The sequence below is a fragment of the Microtus oregoni genome, unplaced genomic scaffold, assembly GCF_018167655.1.
Source record: "Microtus oregoni isolate MIOR12 unplaced genomic scaffold, Mior012 000014F_ref0000157, whole genome shotgun sequence".
In the NCBI taxonomy this organism is placed as follows: Eukaryota; Metazoa; Chordata; class Mammalia; order Rodentia; family Cricetidae; genus Microtus; species Microtus oregoni.
In genome coordinates this window covers 9247233-9269855 of record NW_024543073.1, presented here as the reverse complement: position 1 = coordinate 9269855, position 22623 = coordinate 9247233, and the positions used below count along the sequence as shown (strand labels likewise).

Below are 22623 nucleotides of genomic sequence, written 5' to 3'. Positions count from 1 at the left end.
TAAAACCAAGGCTTGGAAACAGTTTTTTTCCTTTTTTTGGCTTTTGTTTTTCTCCGAGACAGGGTTTCTTTGTGTAAAAGCCCTGGCACCTTATCCATCATGCCTAGGCTTCTCACCCCACAACCTCCTGGGAAACAGGAGACACGTGGGAGAACGTTGGGCGGGGGAAATGGGGGGGGGGGAGAATGGGGACGGAAACGGCGAGGGGGTGGGAGGGGCAGAGGTCACAGGGACTGGCCAACCCGGACCCAGCCAATCCGAACTGCGTGGCTCAACAGCGCGGTGGCTTCTGGGAACCCTGGCTTCTGGGGAAGGCGTTGCTGCAGCCGAGACTCCAATTCCCGGCGGCCACCGGGCTCGAACAGGGTCCTCCTGTGGCGACTCACCAGAGACTACAATTCCCAGCCATCACTGGGCTCCAGCCTGCCCCTGACAGGGAGGGTCCCTGATCTCAGTGGGCGGGGAAGTGGACCTCTCAGGCGCCTTGGTCGTGTCGGTGCTGACTGCGACTAACACGCGGTGCTGGGCTCCTTTCGCTTGCCCTGAGACTCCCGTGAAGATGCCGAAGGCCAAGTCCGCGGCGAGTGGCCGCCGGCGCGAGCGGCTGGAGCAGAAGAGGGAGCTGAAGCGGGCCGGAGGTGCGGCGTGGAGGAAGCTGGGGGCGGATCGCGCCTGTCGGTGCGGACTGACCCGCGGCGGGGAAGGCTCACTGTGGCCTGCGCTCCAGGCCGCTCCGAGGAGGGTGCGAGCTCAGCGTCAGCCCTTCCCCGTGCCTAGTGTTCCCTGCTAGCAGGAGGGATGGATGGACTTAATGCTGCACCCCAACCCCAGCCGTAAAGCGGGACGCTTGTGGCATCATTGGTGCAGAAATGCCCCTGCTGCGTCTCTGGGACGGCCTGGTATCGATTCTTGAAAAGTTGGAAAATTAAGGCTGCTTCGTGTTTTATTCCAGGACTCATGTTCAACACAGGGATTGGACAGCACATTTTGAAAAATCCTCTAATTGTCAACAGCATTATCGATAAGGTGGGTGTAGACGAGGAAACGCGTAGCGTGTGCGTGTGTCATCTTTTTCGGAGTACTTACCTGGTATAACATTGTGCCGTGTGCCCTCATCCCAGCACTTGGGGAAACCGAGACAGGGTGATGTTTTGTTCAAAGCCAGCCTGTGCTATACAGGGAGACTCTAAGAAAATAAAATGAGATAGGATGCCTGACATAAAATGGTGCTCTGTTCATGTGTTGAATGAGTCGAGTGGCCCAAGATTCATTCACATGCCGTCTGTTGCATGCTTCGTTCTGAGTTCGTTTCTGCTCCCGACCTTCAAGTCCTTCAGCTTTCTGTGAATTATCTACCTCGTAGGTGGACTTTTTTGGTTCTTGCCATTAATTTCAAGATGATTTCATCACTTTTTGGAGATCTTTTGCTTGTTTGTTTTTGAGACTGGATCTCATGAAACTCAGGCTGGCTTCAAATACTACCAGAGCCTGCCTTGAACTTGCAAGCGTCTGTAATTCTGACCACTTTCTAAGCACCATATCACTTACTCTTTATTCTAGAGTTTAAAGGTGTCGATCTCACACAGTTTTTGCCTCTGAAAAATATATGGAATGGTACTGCATATAAATTATTTGGAGGATTATTCTGTTTCTGTTACTATGTTGTGGTTATGAATGGTTGAGTGCCAGGAGGTAAATACAGAGGGTACAAACTCTATGCTTAAAGGGTGACATCCTGGAGCTGTAGAAAGAATTTAGTAATCCAGTCTTACAGAATATGCTAGCTGCATGTATATGCACACACAGTTTGTGAGGTTGCTATATTCTTACTTCACAGTGGTTAAGAATTGAGAGATCTTGCTGCCACATGCTGACCCTAGGCAAGCTCATCATGCTCTTTGCATTTGAACTCGTTGACAGGAGCAGACTTAGTTACAGGTTGCTGTACCTGTCTCCAGTGTAGAAAGCAGGAAGCCATGCATAGAACTGTTTGTTTTTACTTTTTTTTCTGACTCCAGAAGTTGAATATATTCCTGTAGGTTAGGAAATGGAGATTTATACCTAATGCCTTTGAGGTACTATTGTTAACAAGAATAATGAAGCTAGAGTAAAATTTCTTTGTGTGTTGATGAATAAAACCAGTCATTTATAAGCTATGTGTTCAGGTGGGCCAGAAGCGTAAGGAGATGTGCTTTCTTTTAGGCTGCGTTAAGACCTACTGATGTGGTGCTAGAAGTTGGGCCTGGGACTGGAAACATGACCGTCAAGCTGTTAGAAAAGGCCAAAAAGGTAAAAAAAAAAAAAGGGGGGGGTGTCATGTGTTACCACCAAATTAGTTCAGCTGGTTTACAAATATAAATGTTTTAATTAGTTGTCATTGTTTCAATAGTAATTATTGAGCTCTTCCAAATTTTAACTAAAAATAAAATGTATTTATCAAGAACACAAAACCTACCCTTGGTGTATTGATGGGGGATAGGTACGAATTGATAGGAATGGGTTACATGCTTGTTAAAGGAGTAACAATAAAATAGGAATCCTGAGCTAACCCAAAACTAAATTGCAAAGTACAGTGAACTGTTTTGAAGCCTGAAACAAAACAATGAAGTTAAAAGTTATTAGGAACAAGCTCAACAACAGAAGACCTGTATAGGGTACCTACAGGGTACAAGAGATAAAGGATGGATCTGGGAGTCAAACAGAAGAACACAGTGTCTGCCCTATAGACAGAGTCATGGAATTCAGTGAAACCTCTGTTGAAATATAATTATTTATTATAATAAAATAATTTCAGCTCCATCCACTTTGATTCACTTGCGACCTTATGCCTTCTATTCTGGATATCAGATGATGAGAGCTTCTGGGAGCAGGTCTTGTGCTGTCTGAAAACACTGGTTACATAAAATGTATGCTTTTCATCATCTTCAGTTAAAAGCATGGAGACAGAGCAAGCAGGATGGTGGTACAAGACAGCAGAGTAGGTGTTGATGTTAAGATGTAGCTCATAGAAGTTATTACTTGGTGGTAAAAGATTTATACTCAACAGTGAAGTTTTTTTTTTTTCTTATTGTTAATATAGGTAGTTGCCTGTGAACTTGATCCAAGGCTAGTAGCTGAACTTCACAAAAGAGTTCAGGGCACGTGAGTATATATAATAATTAAAGTACATTTCAATCCTATGAAACAACATTCTCTTAAAATTTCTTTCCTTATTATCAGGCCTCTGGCCAGTAAACTTCAGGTCCTGGTGGGAGATGTATTGAAATCGGATTTGCCCTTCTTCGATGCTTGTGTGGCAAACTTGCCTTATCAGGTATTACTCAGACTATCAGAAGCATCCTATTTCTCCAGTACATTGTTCCTCAAAGCTAACCTCATTCTTTTTCAGATCTCCTCTCCTTTTGTCTTCAAGTTGCTGCTCCACCGACCATTTTTCAGGTTTGTGAAAAACAACAATTAGTGCTAAATTTTAGACTGATATTTTAAGTCAGGAACACAGCCAAAAATTAATACAACTGAAAAAAACACTAGAGAATATTTTTGTAGAACCCCAATATCTGTCTCTGGGTTTTTATTATTTGTGCTACGATACTGTTTCAGAAACATGTGCATATGTGCACACACACATAACACACAAGAATACTGACTTCTAGGGAGGTCTTTTAGTTTTTTTTTTATCTTTTACTTGGGGTGGTAACTGTGTGTGCATGCTGTTTCCTCTACTTTCTAATACTCTTAATAAACATTGATAAAAATTTTCCTTATATTATGTCTAAGTACTTGTAGTAACTTCTTAACTAGTTAAAATAATGTTTTAACATTGGTTAACATTGTTTAAAACCAGTGGCTTTGAAACTAAGTCACATACCTCCTCAAGTGTTTAAAACATGAACTCATAAATTATGGGAGCCATAACCATCCTTTTAAAAAATTGTGCGTCCCTGCCTGTGTGCTTCCAGAAGTCACAGGACAGCTTATAGGACCTCAGGGATCAAAGTCAGGCCCTCAGGCTTGGAAGCATGCCTCACCCTACTCCCGCACCCATTCCCTTTTAAATGACAAGGAATAGATTACATCAGAAGACAACTACAGATATTGTCCGAAAAGTTTTGTTTGGGATATGTAGACATATATGGATATACTTTGGAGGCCAAGGTAGGAGGATTGTGAGTTCAAGACCTGTTTGGGCAACTTTGTGAGACCTGGTCTCAAAATAAAAAGCAGGCGAAAGGGCTCAGTGGTAGAGAATTTGCCTTTGTACGTGAGGCCTTCGCTTCAATTCTACGTATACCATGCGGAAATCTCAAATAGTTTTGAAGATGTCTTCTCTTCACTAACCTTGAAACATTTCCCCATTGCTTACTGAAGAAGTTCACATTTATTATTATTATTATTATTTTTCTGATTTTTCAAGACAGGGTTTCTCTGTGTAACAGTCCTAGCTCTCCTGGAACTCACTTTGTAGAACAGGCTGGCTTCCAACTCAGAGATCGCCTGCCTCTGCTTCCTGAGTGCTAAAGGCGTACACCAACACAGCCTGGCATATTTTAAATTGTTAAACCAACGAAACACTGGACATTGTAACCTCCCAGGCCAAACCTGAGATATAATTTCCAACTATACCACAAATACAGTTCTCCTGTGGAGTCAACTTTACTATTTTTTTTTTTTTTTTCGAGACAGGGTTTCTCCGTAGCTTTTTTGGTTCCTGTCCTGGAACTAGCTCTTGTAGACCAGGCTGGCCTCGAACTCACAGAGATCTGCCTGCCTCTGCCTCCCGAGTGCTGGGATTAAAGGCGTGCACCGCCACCACCCGGCTAACTTTACTATTTGTTTTTCAGAAGGCATCAATAGACTAATATTTAGCCGGGCGGTGGTGGCGCACGCCTTTAATCCCAGCACTCGGGAGGCAGAGGTAGGCGGATCTCTGTGAGTTCGAGACCAGCCTGGTCTACAGAGCTAGTTCCAGGAGAGGCTCCAAAGCCACAGAGAAACCCTGTCTCGGAAAAAAAAAAATAGACTAATATTTAATACTGATACTAATACATAACAATAGATAAAAATGGTTGTTCATCTAATCCATGAGGAAAAGCCATCTTCCTTGTGGTTAGGAGTCCAGCTGTCTGTAGCAATAACACTTAAGGCTGAAAGTGTTCTACCTTTTGATCATATTGTCATTAACCAAAGATCCTCCCAGAGCAATTCACTGTTGCTCAACGGTTAAAAGCATAAGTTGCTCTTGCAGAGACAGGGGTTCTGTTCCCAGCACCCACATGGCAGCTAACCTCTGCTGTAACTCCTGTTCTAAGGATCCAGTGACCACTTCTGACCTCCATGGGCACCAATTCCACACACAGTGCAAATACAAACATGCAGGCAAAACACTCAGAAACATAAAATTAAAAAAAATTAAAAAATATAGCTGTAATTGAAGATGGGCAGTTTTTTCTTGTTCCTTTCTACTTCCTTTTCAGATGTGCTATACTTATGTTTCAAAGAGAATTTGCTCTTCGTTTGGTTGCAAAACCTGGAGATAAATTATACTGCAGACTCTCCATTAATACACAACTTTTAGCACGTGTGGACCATCTAATGAAGGTATGTGAGGTTTTTGTTTTTGTTTTTTATTTATTTATTTATTTATTTATTTATTATGTATACAATATTCTTTCTGCATGTATGTCTGAAGGCCAGAAGAGGGCACTAGACCTCATTACAGATGGTTGTGAGCCACCATGTGGTTGCTGGGAATTGAACTCAGGACCTTTGGAAGAGCAGGCAATGCTCTTAACCTCTGAGCCATCTCTCCAGCCCCTTGTTTTTGTTTTTTTGAGACAGGGTTTCTCTGTAGCTTTGGAGCTTGTCTGTGTACTAGCTCTTGTAGACCAGGCTGGTCTTGAACTCACAAGAGATCTGCCTGCCTCTCTGCCTCCCAAGTGTTGGAATTAAAGGTGTGCACCACCACTGCCCGGCTGGTTTGCTTTTTTTTTTTTTAATCATTAAATAATCTAGTTTAATTCATCCTGGAGCACTTGGCCTTGCCCTACAGGATTTTGTTCTCTAACTCTTACTAGCCATGTGCTGGATCCACGGTCCTAAACCAACAGAACATTGTTGGTTACCAATTTAAAGTTACCCTTACCAGGTATGGTGGCACACATTTTTAATCCCATTAGGCAGAGGAGTGAAGGACCAGGCCAGCCAGACCTACATGGTGAGACCCTGTCTCAAAACAAAATGTCAATAAAGTTGCTTCTGAGAGGACTAAACATTTTCTGATTAACAGGTGGGGAAGAATAACTTCAGACCGCCCCCCAAGGTAGAGTCCAGCGTTGTAAGGATAGAACCTAAGAATCCACCACCACCTATCAATTTTCAGGTGAGGTCAAAATACTAGGTCATTAAAGGCAAAAAATCCAGGTTGAAAATGTCATTCTAAAGCAGCGGAACAATACTGACTCAACCTAAATATTCAAACAGAGAAGATGGGAATTACGGGGTAGCCTTAGGATGGAATAGTTTGATGGAAAGTAGTTATGCATACCAAACAAAAACATGGAAAATTTTTGTAAAATGAAAAATGATTAGAATACAAGAATATAGTTGCATTTCAAAACTTATCATTACAGGTTTCGGAAACACTGAATAAAACTTGGAAAACAATGTAAAATTAAAATAGTCATGTTTGCCGGGCGATGGTGGCACATGCCTTTAATCCCAGCACTCGGGAGGCAGAGGCAGGTGGATCTCTGTGAGTTCGAGACCAGCCTGGTCTACAGAGCAGTTCCAGGACAGGCTCCAAAGCCGCAGAGAAACCCTGTCTCGAAAAACCAAAGAAATAAAATAAAATAGTCATGTTTGAGTAGTACTATGATAACACTTTCTTTTTGGTGGTTCTGAGGATAAAGGACTTAGGCATGCTGAAGCAAGTGTGCTATCACTGAACCACATCCTCAGCCCCTGTGGCAAACATTTTTCCAATGAAAATTACTGGTTTTGTGACCAGAAAAAAAATGTAGATGATTTGGGATAAATTCAACTAATTACATTAGAGAAAACTTGATGCACAAACTACGTCCTGAATCGTGTCTGTACTTTGAATGTGATGTCTTGGTTTTTATGAGGTAGGGTCTCCTGTGGCTCAAGCTCTCTAGGTACTGTATGTATCACTTTATAAACTCCTAATCAATGATAGGCCTGTGCCACTGTCTTTAGCTTGAATCTATTTTGAAAGTGATCCTATGCCATGTTATGTTTGGGGACTTTTTTCCAGTTGAATTCAGTGAGATTCACACAAATGCAGAAGTGTACATCTTTTTGCGTATGTGCCAGCTAGATCAAGATGTAGGCCATTTTCATTCCCTCTGGCTTTATATATTAAAAATGATCACAGTTAACAGGCATAGATAAGCAGTATTTGAAGAAAATAATTCATCTTATATTTCAGGAATGGGATGGCCTAGTAAGGATCACTTTTGTTCGGAAAAACAAGACACTGTCTGCTGCATTCAAGTAAGTATTCTACTACTTTGTAATGATGAGGGACCAGTTTTCCAGTCATAGCATTTGGTCCTTTACCCACAAAGAGCTGTTCTAAGTAGATTATTCATGACAAACAGACTTTACCTTTTAAAATAAGTACTAGGCACTGACAGACAGAAGGTAAAGAAAAATGGAATTGGGAGTCAAGTCAGGTTTCTCTTTGTAAAACGGAAAGACAATAATTTAACCGCACATTTCCAAGTCTTTGCTTTTGGGTTTTCTCCTTCTCCTCCTTTTATTGTGGGTGGGGACTTGTTGGGGTGCACATGTGAAGGTCGGAGAACAACTCTGAGGAGTTGTTTCTTTCCCACTTTGAAGTGTTAAGGGCATGGAACTCAGGTTATTAGGTTTACTAACTGACCCACCTTCTAGTCTTTCTGCTGTTTGACTAACTTGAAAGACTTAACAGAACCTGGGAATCCTAGGGTAAAGGAGGTAAGGTGTGATTTAGAGAGCATGGACATTTTTTCCTGGCCACACCAAAGACTGGGTCTATGATTTTAAGCACACTAGCTGAGCATTCTATCACTCTGACTCACTCAGACCCAGCTCCATTTTTGAGTTCCAGGCTGACCTTGAGCTTCCAATTCCCCCTACTTCAGTCTTTCTAATAGCTAGTACTAGTACTATTATAGACCATTGCTACCAAAGCCAAGCAAGTTGTTCTGGTTGGGGATGTTTTGTGGAATATCTAAGATCTCTTTAGAATTCCATATCTGTAGCTCAGCTTCGGAAAGTTAAAATGGTATATAACTAGAGCACTGGAATTTTGAGGTCAGCTTGGGAAGCATAATGCAAACCAGTCTTTTCTTAAAGCACTGTGTGAAATTTGATTGACTCTTAAAGAACAAGACTTAGAGATGTTTATTAGGACTCTAATCTTTTTTTTTTAATATATGTTAGCTTTGAGTTTAAATAGTTGGTACCCTTTTTAAATTCCCGAATTTCATCAGATCATACATTCCTTTATACAAGGTTTGTCTGTGTAACAGTCCTATCTGTTCTGGAACTCACTTTGTAAACCCAGCTGGCCTCCAACTCAGAGATCCACCTGCCTCCCAAGTGCTGGGCTTAAAGGTGTGCACCATCCCACCTTTTACATTTTTAAAAATTATATGTGGTGTGTGTGTGTGTGTGTGTGTGTGTGTGTGTGTGTGTGTGGTGTCAGAAAACAACTTACACAACTGGTCCACTTCTTCCTCCATGTAGGTTCTAGGGCTTGATTTCAGGTTGGGTAAGGCAGCAAGTTCCTTTACCACTGAGCCACCTTATAGGCCTGGAACATATATTTCATTTTGTCTAAATTTATGTATAATCTGATTTTGTGATTGTCACTTAATTTCCAGATCAAGTGCAGTACAACAGCTGTTGGAAAGAAACTACAGAATTCACTGTTCGGTACATAATACTGTGAGTTGAGTAAACATTACCATTTCAGTGACTTTTCTTCACTTGAGACAGGGTCTCTGTTGTCCTGGCTGTCCTGGAACTAGCTCTTGTAGACCAGGCTGGCCTCAAACTCAGAGATCCTCTTGCCTCTGCCTTCCAAGTGCTGTGATTGAAGGCATGCACCACCTGGCTCTTCCACTGACGTTCACTTATAAAAATGTTCTTTTTGCCAAAGTCTTACAGAGCACAGCCATGCTGCTTCCTACATCTGCTTGCCTTTCTGGAGTATTCACAAAACCATAACCCTTTTTACTTCTATCTGTCCTAAGCATGCTTTCCCTAACACTTTGTGTTTCTTTATTCTCTAACAACCCGCCCCCCCCTTTGTGGCTGATCTCAATGCAGACGTATTTCAGGCAGCATAGCTCTTTTCCTTCCCTCCTCCATTCTTCTCTTCAAGGTAGCCACCTAGATTTACAGCCTGCCTGCTCTGTATTTTTTTTTTTAAATTCTCATAGATTCCTATATATTCTGTAGGACCCTTAAAGTCAATACACACTGTGTAACTAGTAGATCTCTTGATGGTTTTAGAAATGCTCTTGCTATATAGCCTAGGCTGGGTTTGAGGTGAAGCACAGAGTAATCTTCCTGCCTCAGCAGTATGGACCACCATGCCTAGCTAACCTTGACTTTTAACAGGTTAATTTTGCTGTGAATTTTATGAACCAGGCCCTCTTTAACGTTTGTATTTAACCCTAGTAAGAGTTGGATTCAACTGTTTTGCAGTTCTTCAAATACATAGATAAGTAATTTAGTAATTACTTAAATGTGTATAATGTGCTAACCCAAACTGATTATCCTGTTTGTCACTTAGATAGTGACCCAGGCTATAGCTGAGAATGTCTTTAAATCCCTGATGCACCTTTATTTTCCAAGTGCTGGGATTAAAGGCATAAATGTTACCACATCAGGTTAGTAATCATTAAAGTTACTAGTTTATGACATCTAGAAATTTTAAATAATAAGAACAAAGAGTGCGTTGAGTAGCTAGTTTATGGTCATGTGCCTCGTGCCTCTTAAAAGTCTGACTTGAATTTAAGTATGGGAGTCCTCATATATACACATTGCATGTGTACAGGCTAAGTTTGTTGGCTTTTCAGCATTTTTTAAGTTTGACAGAGAAGACATATTATGACTATTTCCTTCATATTTTTTATGCCCAGATTCTTCTATGCTTTAATATACCAGAGTACTATCTCCATTCTCTAATGTAGATAAAAAGCTACCATGAGTCTAAAAAAAAAAAAATGGTGTGAATCAAGTAAAATCAATCACTGTTTTGTTGTTTTGAGGTGGTCTTACTCTGTAGCACAGGTTTGCCCTAAAATTAGGTTACTCCCAAGTTCTGGGATTACAGGGGTAAGCTACAATACTCAGGGACATATAATATACTTAAAAGAGAATCATTTCTCAGAAAAATTACCTGGTTGGGTGAGCTGTTTTTAAAAGATCAGTAATTGCTTTAAAGTTTTATTCACTTTATTTGTAAAGTCCGAAGCCTATTGTTTTTGCATTTTACGATTGAAAAAGGGCAGTATGTGCATGATAACTCAAAGTATTTCAAGTATTGCGTCACAAAATCAGCCTGTAGAAATCCACGTCTTACCAAACTGTCAGGTGTTCCATCATTTACAAGTCTACATTAAAAGTGACTGTAATTACTGAACTTTAAAAAAAGAGTCATGGTATCTTCATTAAAGATATGTTGTTCATTTATTCTGAATCTTATATTGATAGGTAATACCAGAAGATTTCAGTATAGCAGATAAAATACAGCAAATCCTAACCAGCACAGGTTTTAGTGACAAACGGGCCCGTTCCATGGACATAGATGACTTTATCAGGTAATTACATTTGTTGTTGTTCTAAATGCTTACATTTCTTTGCTGTGGTATCTTAAGATTAGAGACTTAAAGGCTTTTAAGCGGCATAAGGTGCTCCTGGGAGAATTATTGCATAGCATTTCAATAGTGTGGAACAGTATTTGGTGTAGAGCAGTGGTTCTCAACTTTCCTAATGCTGTGACCCTTTAATACAATTCCTCGTGTTGTGGTGACCCCCAACCATATAATTAGTTTCCATCTCTACTTCTTAACTATAATCTTGCGACTGTTTAGAATCATAATGTAAATGTCTGTTTCCGATGGTCTTAAGCAACCCCTATGAAAAGGTCATTTAACCCACATGAAGGGGTCGTGACCCACAGGTTGAGAACCACTGGTGTGAAGGATGGCAGCTTGTTAGCTGCAGAATGAATGTGTTAAGATCAGTAGTAAAGAACAGTCTGCGCCATAGATAGCCTGGGTTCATGTGTGCTGTGTATTTCTTTTCTCCTGCTCCAACCCCAAACTCATTCATGGTCTTAGTTATGCTTACCTCTTACAAGTAGCCTGTAAGGTAGAAAAATCATCATAACATATGTAACTGGATCTGATGATACATTATTTCTTTATTTTAGAATAGCTATTGTTAATCAGATGGTAACTATGAAATGCCAGTTAGAACCATGTCTGATTATCCATTTAATAGCACTTGGTACCTGGCCTGAGGCAAATTCTACACCTGTTAAGATATATGGGCAATTGGGACCAAAATTTGTCTTACTTTGTATTAAGAAGTTTCAGTTAATTACCCAATTGTACAAACTCACACTCAACTTTCACAAGTTCCTGTACATTTTGTTTACTGTTTTCTTATATTGCTAAGGACTGCATTCAGAGGTCTGCACATGCTAGACAAGTACAAGTTCTAGAATGTGTCCCACTTCTAGCCAGTTTCCTTTTTTCAGTGCTCTTTAACTGCTGAGCCCCTAGCCAGTTTACTTTTAAAGCATTAGTGTTCTAGAGACTGAATTTTAAAAAATGAGAGTAGAGTGCTGTAAGACACGTTTGCTTTTTCAGTAGAACAGTCTAGAACTAAGACTTAGGAAATATTGTTTTAATCTCTGGCTAGCAGGAATACTGAGTCTTCACTGGCTGTTATTCCTACTATTTGAATGATATTCATAAGCACCTACACATAGCTTTTCTAGACATTTTAATCCATATGTACGTCTTCCTGTGGGCCATCCTGAAAAATAACCTCAAGTTCAAATACATTGTATTTTACACTTCATCCTTCCTCAGGGCACTGCTTTTTAACAAAAGTCAGAGAAGCACACAATATCCACAAAGAAAAGGAAAGTGAAAAAATGAGTAAAAGTTCAGAGAATAGGCAGAGATGATCTGACTTTCTCAAATCCAGGCGAAATAGAGTGAGTGCTGATGAGCCGAGGCCAGGGACAGCAATCACTTTAAGGTGATTCCAGTCAGAGCTAATGTAACTGAAAGCAGCAGTTTACAACAAGACATGCTTTAACTAAGAATACTTTGCCAATTTATTTGGAGAGTAAAGTTTCTTTAGTAACTAGTGATAGGAATAGGTGTGTAAGTATGTTGATGTGTTTTATGTACTAATGGTACATGATGGATCAAAAGTTGGGCTTTTGGTAACACCATTCATTTTCCATTTCTTTCCCTTCAGGTTGCTACATGGGTTCAATGCAGAAGGCATCCACTTTTCCTAGCCATTTGAAAACATGCTTTTTCCAAGACCAAGAAAAAAATGAAATTATAAATCTCTATTATTATTATCCATGGTCAAAGTGGTTAAATCTACATATTCTTGTTTTTGTTTTAAATATACTACAAAGAGCAGGGTTCAATAGACATAACCATTTCCAAGTTTAAAAGCCGCAGATACGCACAACCATACACTTAAGCTTTCTAACAATTTATTGTATAAAGATGTTACTGTGTTATGGGCTGTGAGGCCTACTTTAGGCCTGCAGCTCGGTCACCCAGTCACAAATCCTCCTCATTCACATGTACAGTACGTTACTTAACACGACTTTCCTTTACACACCCTCTTCATCCTAGACAGTTTCCATGTATTAATGCCATCTTTGTTAGATGACCTGTTGCAACACAGACAACAGTACAGTTCTGGATAAGCCAGAGTCTGCTGCAGTCATATAGTGCAGGCATGTCCTGTATGACTCTACCTGTGAAATGCAGACGCGTAGAAAGAAGCTAACTATAAAGTCATGTTAAGTCTGTTTTCTTGGGGGGGAGACAGATCTATAGATTTCAGATTTAGAAAAATCCCAGAGAGTTTATAAGTGAAATGGGCTTTATTAATCGGTGATTTTCTTTCTTTCATGAAAGGACCTTTTTTCTTTTTTTTTTTAACATCAACTTTAATCTCAGTATCTTGCCTCAGCCTTCTAAATGCTGGGATTACAGTTGTGTACCACTGTATGTGGTTTCAGTTTTCAGCTTTTTAAAAGAAAAGCCGTTTACCCACAACTACAAGCTCCTGGCTATTCCTTAATTCTGGATAATTAAAATTTTAGTACCCGGTGTTTCTTTTTAAGCTATTTAAAATTTGTCAGATTGAAGATTTTATGCTGCTTATATATTTTAATAAATTAGCTGTTTTATTTATATAAGGAAACTATCTTCATTGGTTATTTGGCTCTCTTTGTACCCAAAACTTAAAATGAATGCTTCTACACTTAAGAATATAAATTGTTTGCCTACCTAGATATTTTTTTTCCCCAAAATCTGGCTTAAGAGTCATATAGTAAATGCTATAATGACTATGAATAACTTAGCTATGAATAGGTAAAATAATGTGTAGCAGCCTTTAAATTTCAGAAAGGTCTAAAGAATATTTAAAACAAAACAAAAAGACTTTGCTGCAAAAGCTACTTTTGTCACACGAATAGTAACTATTCTTAAGGGTTAATTTTCTTTAATGTGACAGAACTATTTTGTAGAGTTCACTTGTACCATCTCTACCTCAAGGGAAACAATTCCACCTAACTAGGCTTTTTTAGCTTGTTTTCCTTGACTCTCAACTGCTGCGCTTTAGTCCCCTTTACTGGTTGGTCTCAGTTTTCCCTCTGTAAAGCTGAATCGTATTTTACCTCCAAAGATATTTGCTGGTACTAATTTTCAAGTACACTGACTATGGATTAAGATGAAGCTAGCATAAGGCAGCATCTATACATATAAAAAGATCCTCCAAAGATAGTACCTATCCAGTGCCAGTAACATTAAACCTAAAAATGGATCTATAAAAGACCTTCCGAAGATAGTTCCTGTCCAGTGCCAATATCATAACATTAAAGCTTTGTGCTTAATGAGCAAGTTCGTGTCTTTATTGCCCATTACCTATGAGGTGGTCTCAAAATATACCCTTTTATTGGAGACAAAGTCTTTCTACAAAGCTCTGGCTATCCTGGAACTCACTAAGTGGAACAGGCTGGCCTTGAACTCATACCCACCTGCCTGAGTACTGGGATTAAAGGTGTGTGGCCTCTGCAAGGTCAACAGAAACAAGTTAGTTCTTCATTCTTCCTCTTTGAAACAGACACGAACAGAATACATCTTACAATTGCAAAAAACCTGAGTTCCTTCCAAAACAAAGGTGAATATATTGAAGTACATTATTTCTAAATTTGTTTTTATAGATTTCATTTATTAATAATGATATTGTGAAAAAAATCTACATTTGATTTAGATTTCATGTTTACAGAGCTTTACCCCATGGTGTTAGGATTCCTCACAGCTACCCTCTCACTTATGATCAGTGAAGTAAAGGATCTGGCTCGCTGACTCTATTCATAGATTTCCCCTTGGCTCACTGAGTGAATCAGTAGGTTCCCTAGAGTTAATCAAGAGAAACATGGGAGGTTCTTTGGTTAACTTAATGGACTATATATACTGGGAACCAAGGGAAAACTCCTAGAGATATATAATGTGTATATATATATCTATAATTATTTAAACAATATTTACATTAAAGTTGGCCAGTTTTCTCTTTTAGAGTAGCAGCTGTAAAAGTGAGTTCTGCCATTTATGGAGTAGTCTTCCTTACTATCGTTCTATCCACGAGATCCAAATGGCAAACCATCTCATACTAGATATTGATGGAGCTTGCTATGGACTGCCTCGTAAGGCATCGACACTTCTGGGGGTTACATACTGTCTACGCTTGGCTATCTAACTTGTATTATGAACTACTTTCAATGTACATACAAATGTTCATGCATCAGAAGCCAATTTCCTTTAACAGTACGTTAAATTTGGGTGCTAATAAACACTTCAACTTAAATAATGGCATTGTTAAAGATCAAATTACACTATTAGTCTTGTGAACACCACTGGCACACACACTGCATATATATGTATTATCCTAAGATAAAACTCTTCTCAGAATTTCGTTACTTTTTATTATACACCAACTAGTTTATATTTTAGTTTTTTACAAAGAAAATACTAAGAAAATTATAATCACATATCAATGGTATTAAAATCATAATTCCAGATTTCTTTACATGTAAGATGGAATGATCCAGCAGCTATGTCCACTGTCACAGACTTTAGTTCCGTTCAATTGGTATGGCACATCCTGCAAAATTAACTAGTCACACACAAAAAAAGTCTCAAATACAGTAAAAATGTACACACAATAAAGGTAATTTACAGTTACAAATAAGGAATGTACGTTATCTTGGCTGTGCTTCAGAAATCTAGGGTCAATAGCCTTAGTCAAGGCACAGAGGAGGAGAGAGCACAGCTGTTTCTAGGAGTGTGTACAATCACTGATGAGGTATGCATGCACGCAAAGTATTCAAAATTGCTTAGTCTTGCTACGAAAATGGATCTGAGTTAAAGGAAATATTGTGGCTTCCCCCACTCTCCACTTCTGGATTACTTCCACAATCTTTAAATAAAATTGGCAAGGATTTCCAAAAGCAATCACTATTTGGGTAAATGAAACAAAATACTTCACTAATCCCAATTATTTGTGCCTCTTGGACTAGAAGCATTTTGTAGACAAAGGAGTGTTTCATAAAATTGAAATGTCATTCAGGTGAAAGACAAGATATTTTCCACACACTCAAGATTTCAAAAACGTTCAAGTGGCCTTTACATCTGGACCACCATTTGTTAGCGTACTGGGGATTCTGGGGATCCTTTAGAAGCAAATACCAACTTTAGAGGGCTCGGGGCCTCTTGGGGTTAATTTGCTTGCTGGCCTGTTCTTCTTCTTGTAGCGCTGCACGAAAAGATTTCACTTTATCTTGGGAAAAGAAGAGAACAAGGGAGATAGTATTGTACAATAAAATAAGCAATATGGTGCACAGCTTTGATAGCATATCAAGCTAGCACTTAACAAAACAGTATTTCTCTTGCTCTATGTCATCTAGTCCCTCAGAACTATGTGTACCTATAACAAGTCTTATGGATGCCTAGTAAAAGCCTGTTTGTTTTTCAACCAGTTTCTCTAACACACATTTTAAAGTGTTAAGTTAAATTTGTTCTATTTTTTGGGGGGGTGGTGGTGGAATATAGGCAAGCTTTTCATGTTGAAATATGTAGTCCTATCTAAAAGGGAAATGGTAAGTATTACTCAGATGTAATACTTCTTTCAATATTATGAGATTTCGGGGCTGGAGAGATGGCTCAGCGGTTAAGAGCATTGCCTGCTCTTTCAAAGGTCCTGAGTTCAATTCCCAGCAACCATATGGTGGCTCACAACCATCTGTAATGAGGTCTGGTGCCCTTTTCTGGCCTTCAGGCACACACACAGAAAGAATACTGCATACATAATAAATAAATAAATAAATAAGTATTAAAAAAATATTATGAGATTTCTACTAAGCCCCACTCCACCTTTTTTAAACTAAGAAAATTTAAAAGTCGAATTAAAGAAAAATAAATGACATCTGTTGTCTCACCAGGTAAACAGGATAACACTTAATTGTTCTTATATATTCTGTCTATTACCATGCAATGACCTACAGTCATAGGACTACCAATTTGTTAATAAACTGTCAGGGAAATTACAAGCATGGAAATGAGACATCTTTCTATAGCAGTGGTGCTCAAATGGAAGTGGTTTTTGCTCCAGGAACATTTAGTAATGTCTAGAGGTTTATCACAACTGATATGGTGCTGTCCTCTAGTGGATAAATGCTTGTAAGCAAGGACGCCCAAACATTTTACTCTGTATAGGTCTTCAACAAACAATGGCCTCTCAAGCTCTAAATGGTGTCAACAATTATTAACAATCTTCCCTTTGTATGTTTTCATCATATAAAATCTGTTCACAACTACACATCTTAATATTGTGCAAATTTCATACCAAACACTAAGATGAAAGACAGATTACCTCGTAGCTCCGTTAAAATGTCTATTTTCTGCTCAAGAATAGCTTCAAGTTGTGTAGCATATGAGTCAACATCATAGTCAACTTCTTCAGTCATCTCTAAGAGAGCTTTTTCATCTTCTATCCAGCGAATGGATTCCTAATAATAAGAATTCAACACAAAATGACTTGTAAACTGGTATGCTTTACAAATATTTATCAGAGGAGACTGGCATACAAATCATGAGTTCTGAGTCAAACAATGAAGAAGATATTTTTAAAAAAAAATCAGCAGTAGACATGACATCTCCAAGTCACTGTAAAATCAATTTTTGGGAAGGGGGGGGGCTGGACCAGGAACGAACCCTGGCATTCTGTGTGAATGGTAAGCAAGCATTCTACCACTGAACTACATCCTTAGACCTGTTCATTAAATAAAAAAGAAAATACCACAGGGAGATTATTTGCTATCGCATATCCTAACACATACACGACTAAGAAATTTTAAAAGAACTGTGTTCTATTCAAAGCATTCTTAAAATTTTCATTAATTTAAGGCCCGTTTGCAAGAAGGCCTTTCCTTACATACCTGAAACACTGCCCTGTGATCTTCTACAACCTGTTCTTCCATTTCTACCATCTGGGAGACAGCTTCATGGAAAGTGAACAGTTGTGGAGAAACTTCTTCTTCCTTAAAACACAAAGTTCAAAACTATCATCTAAAGCTTATATTTTTAAATGTCACTGAAGTTTTGTTTTTATTTTCTTTTCTTCTTTGGGAGCCCACTGAGGAATTTTATGTGTTTCTTTAAAAAAGGCAACGTTCTACCACTTAGCTATAGCCCAGTCTCAAAAGCAATTTTTTTCTTTTATCTTTTTTGGTTTTTCTTTTTCTTTCTTTCTTTTTTTTTTTTTTCGAGACAGGGTTTCTCTGTGGCTTTGGAGCCTGTCCTGGAACTAGCTCTGTAGACCAGGCTGGTCTCGAACTCACAGAGATCCGCCTGCCTCAGCCTTCCGAGTGCTGGGATTAAAGGCGTGTGCCACCATCGCCCGGCTTCTTTTTTGGTTTTTCAAGAAAGGGTTTCTCTGTGGTTTTGGAGCCTGTCCTGGAACTAGCTCTTGTAGCAGGCTGGTCTCTAACTCACAGAGATCCGCTTGCCTCTGCCTCCCGAGTGCTGGGATTAAAGGCGTGTGCCATCATCGCCCAGCTAAACTTTTTTAAAAAATCATTTACTATTTTTTTACAGTTAAAAAAAGAAAGATCTCATTCTCTTCCTTAGAATGGCCTCATATTGGTAGACTTAACCAGCCTTCCTGCCTTAGCCTCCTAAATAGGTGGAACTACAGGTGTGTCTGGATGTGTATTTTGATTTGTCTGCATTCCTGGCTGATCTGGTCCTGGATAGGTAGTCCAGGTTAGCATCAAATTCTCAGCAATCCTCCTGCTTCAGCTTCTCTATTATTGGAATTATAGGTGTGTGCCACCATGGCAAGGAAGCCAGATAGTTGTTTTTTTTTTTAATTTATTTATTTATTACATAAACAACATTCTGCCTCCATGTATGCCCGCATGCCAGAAGAGGGCACCAGATCTCATTAAAGATGGTTGTGAGCTACCATGTGGTTGCTGGGAACTGAACTCATGACCTCTGGAAGAGCAGCCAGTGCTCTTAACCACTGAACCATCATCTCTCCAGCCCCACCAGTTAGGAATCTCAAATAACAAATGATAGTTGTACTTCAACAACAAAAACAAACACATGGCAACACAGCATGTTTTGGTTGTTAAATCAACTCAAAATTGATCTGGTTTAGCTTTACTTTTGCAGTCTCCTGCCTAAGTCAGTTCTATTAACTCAATCTGTTTTCTCAAACTATGGCTTCAGTAACAGACAACTATGTAGAAGTCTACTTAAAAACTGTTCTAACACGCTGAGTAGAAATGAGAGATGGCTCAGTGGTTAAGAGCACTGGCAGTTCTTCCAGAGAACCTGGGTTCAATTCCCAGCACCTACATGGCAGCTCACAACTGTCTGTAATTCCTGTTCTAGGGGATATGATACCTTCATACCAATGCAAATAAAACAAAGTTAAATAAATTATTTTTTTAAAAAAGAAAGAAATGGCATTTAAGCCAGGCAATGGTAATACACACCTTTAATCCCAGTACTCAAGAGGCAGAGGCAGGCAGATTTCTGAGTTTGAGGCTAGCCTGGTCTACAGAGAGTTCCAGAACAGTTAGGGATACAGAAAGAAACCCTGTCTCAAAAAATGAAGAAAAAAAACACCCCAAAAAAACAATACCAAACAAAACAAAACAAAGTCATTCGCTAGGCAGTGGTGGTGCACGCCTTTAATCCCAGCACTCAGGAGGGCAGAGGCAGGCAATTTGCTCTAGGGTGTGCACATCTTACTCTGGTTCTCTGTATCTTTGGGAGACAATCATATCTAGGCATAGTTCAATATCTGCTTTGAGAGCTTATGGTTCAACAACCATAGTATCTTTCAAAACTTTGGGACGATAGACTGAAGCTAGGATCTCATTTTTAGTTCTCTCTGTCTTCTATGGTCCTCCCACCTGGACAGCAAGCTCTTTACTCACAAAGTCATCTGTTCAACCTCTCCACCTTACTTGACAAGCTATTGCACTGAAACCCTTGCTAGCTTGCAACTTAATATATAGCCTCAAATTTGCTGCAATCCTCCTGCCTGAGCCTCCCAAATCAGGGGATTATAGGTTTGTGCTACATGCCCAGATCACATGCATTTCTTTATATTTGCCTATTTTCCCAGAATATATATTTTAAAAGTAACTAAATTGTTGAAACCTGAAATTATAAAATTTTTAAGAAACTTCAAATATAGAAAACCAACCAAATTTAATGGATGTTAGCATTTTAACTGGGGTTTTATTTGCTTCTCTTTTTGTTTTGGGGTAGTTCTGGGCTGTAATTTTTAGTACAGTTCCTTTATATCTTTAATCCACATAACTATGACAGGTTGTTTTGTTTGTTTGTTTTGAGACAGGGTTTCTTTGTGTAGCCCTGACTGTTTTGGAACTCACAGAGTGCTGAGATTAAAGGTGTGTATCACCAGCACCACCCAGAGCTGTTGACAGTTTTTTTTTTTAAAAAAAAAATATTTATATATGTTACACTTAATATGTAATCTTAAACTCTTTAGTTTTGTTTTTCAAGATAGGGATTCTTTGTGTAGCCCAGGCTGTCCTCAAATTCACAAAGATCCACTTGCTTCTTCTCCTGAGGGCTGGGATTGAAGGCCCCACTGCATGGTGCTAAAATTTAATGTAGGCATAAAAATCTGAAAAATAAATAGGCTATTATGAGAGTGCTATCAAGCCAAGAAATTAGTTTGGTTTCTCTGAGCCATACATTCTGTCGTTGCTACCATGGTAAGACAGCAGCTAGACAAACATGGCTATCTATATTCCAGTAGAGCTGTACTTCTCTGAACAGACTGTTAGTCCAGGGGGTGGATTTGCTGGTCCCTGCTTTAGATTAGTGTTCAATTAAGTTCTGCTATTGATGAAACAAACTAAGGATCAGTAACAATTATGTCACTCACATTTTGTTCACAAAGAAGTTTTAGATCATCTCTCTGAGGGGAACTCCCCACACCCCACTGTGTCTCTAAGTCATCAATCTGGCTTGGTGGATGGTGCATTATTGGACGGACATCACCAGCAGCAGTTGGATCTACAGTCAGTTCTTTCACCCTATAAATATATAAGTTATTTAAAATCATGAAAGGATCATGCAGAGATACACAAAAACACCAACCTATTCAATACAAAAGCAATTTAACGTAGTAAGATTGATGATGTCACTTTGTAGGTCAAATTTATCTGAACTCCGTATTTGTTTATTAACTTTATACTTACTTCAGGTGTAATTATTACACATAATCTGACAAATGTAGCAAAGTATACAGATTAAATATTTCAAAGAAATAAACTATATGATAGAAATCAGAGAAGTTTATAGCCTATGAAGATTTGGCAGCCATGCTACTCAGCTAGCTAAGTAGGAAATGATTTTATTTTACTTATTGAGAGAAGGTCTCACTATATATCCCTGAATGGTCTGGAACTCAATGCACAGATCAGGATGATCTGCTTGCTTCTACCTCCCAAGTGCTGGGATTAAAGGCTTGTGCACCAAGAACAGCCAGTCATTTTTATCTCTAATGCCTAAAGATTCTAAGAATCTTACCTTCTGTCATGTTTAAAAACTATAAATCTTAAGTTCACACATTTTAAGAAAGGACATACTTTTTGAACCACAAGCATCATTATTTTTTTCAGAGAAGTACCTTTTAATTACACAACGATAAATATGCAAAAGTGACATCATCTTTTACAAAATAAAGGGAAATATGGAGCTTAAATTCTAAATAAATCTTTTAAAGCAAATTAATAAACGACATAAAAATGCACATCATGCAGTACAACCACCTGCTAAATGAAGTGAAAATGAAAAATGTCTCAGAACAAAGGAAATAAATGAATATCTATGCGCAGCACAATTCAAAACAAGCTAGTCAAAGAAACGAAGCAAGACCTGGTAATCGAAGGAGAAAAGTCGTCATAATCGTAAGAAGGAGAGAGATCAGGGCGACTGCCACTACCCTGGGAGAAGGGAATGTCTGAAGGACTAATTCCAAACTCTTTTACTCTGTAGTACCAAAACAGTGAAAATTAAAAGAGCTCTTGGTAAAGACAGCAATGCACAGTTAAAGTTTTGTTTAGAAAATAGTATCAGCATAGTGGAGTATATTTTAGAACATTACTTCATAAATAGGTTTCCAAACACATTTTATTGATCCTTAGCTCAAAAAAAACCCTAAATCTTTCTAGTTTTTGTCACCCCTTTTTCACAAATCTTCCTAGAAACTTCAAGATCCCATGCTTTAACTATATGACCCACTCAATCAAATCATTAAAACCATCAATGGAAGGAACATGTCAGACCTTATAGGGAGGCTGCTTCCTAGACTCCTTTGATTCACTGAAGGGATTTCTAAATGATGGTAAACATTACAAGAATTAAATGCTTACTTGTTTTTATTTATTTTGTTTACAGTGTTCTGTCTGCATGTGTGCCTGCAAGCCAGAAGAGGGCACCAGATCTCATTACAGATGGTTGTGAGCCACCATGTGGTTGCTGAGAATTGAACTCTGGAAAAACCAATCAGTGCTCTTAACCTCTGAGCCATCTCTCCAGTCCGGGACTTGAATTTTTAAAAATTTTATTATTATTGTGTGCATTGTGTATATATGCCCCAGTACATGTGGAGATCAAGAGGACAATTTGCAGAATGGGTTTTGTCCTTCCACCATGGGATGTGGAGGTTGAACTCTGGTCATCAGGCTTCTGTGGTATGTCCTTTACCCACTAGCCATTCCACCTAGCT

General features: G+C 39.0%; 2 protein-coding genes across 6 annotated transcripts in view; one reads left to right on the top strand and one right to left on the bottom strand.

Annotated features, from left to right (window-relative positions):
- Nucleotides 1-464: 464 nt before the first annotated feature.
- Nucleotides 465-15200, top strand: Dimt1 (DIMT1 rRNA methyltransferase and ribosome maturation factor). Its single transcript, XM_041663683.1, has 12 exons — nt 465-638; nt 953-1026; nt 2203-2289; nt 3080-3141; nt 3220-3313; nt 3389-3438; nt 5475-5598; nt 6287-6379; nt 7448-7512; nt 8889-8952; nt 10729-10835; nt 12514-15200. Exons 1-12 carry the CDS (start codon nt 560-562, stop codon nt 12554-12556), a joined length of 942 nt encoding a protein of 313 aa, XP_041519617.1. The 5' UTR covers nt 465-559; the 3' UTR covers nt 12557-15200.
- Nucleotides 15201-15245: 45 nt separating this feature from the next.
- Kif2a (kinesin family member 2A) overlaps nt 15246-22623 on the bottom strand; it is a 64179-nt gene continuing 56801 nt past the window's right edge. For 3 of the 5 annotated variants that reach the window (XM_041663677.1, XM_041663678.1, XM_041663681.1), the window contains 5 exons: nt 21771-21884; nt 20776-20926; nt 17780-17881; nt 17215-17350; nt 15246-16122 (listed from right to left, as the gene is read on the bottom strand). In XM_041663677.1, coding sequence (XP_041519611.1) covers nt 16037-16122; nt 17215-17350; nt 17780-17881; nt 20776-20926; nt 21771-21884 — 589 coding nt within the window. In that variant the 3' untranslated portion in view covers nt 15246-16036. The remainder of the gene's footprint in view (nt 16123-17214; nt 17351-17779; nt 17882-20775; nt 20927-21770; nt 21885-22623) is intronic. The other 2 variants (XM_041663680.1, XM_041663682.1) reach the window with 1 other exon arrangement.

Coding starts and splice junctions, on each gene's coding strand:
- Dimt1 (XM_041663683.1), top strand. CDS start 560: ATGCCGAAGGCCAAGTCCGCGGCGAGTGGCCGCCGGCGCGAGCGGCTG. Junction 1,027..2,202: donor TCAACAGCATTATCGATAAG/GTGGGTGTAGAC, acceptor GCTTTCTTTTAG/GCTGCGTTAAGACCTACTGA. Junction 3,439..5,474: donor CTCCACCGACCATTTTTCAG/GTTTGTGAAAAA, acceptor CTTCCTTTTCAG/ATGTGCTATACTTATGTTTC.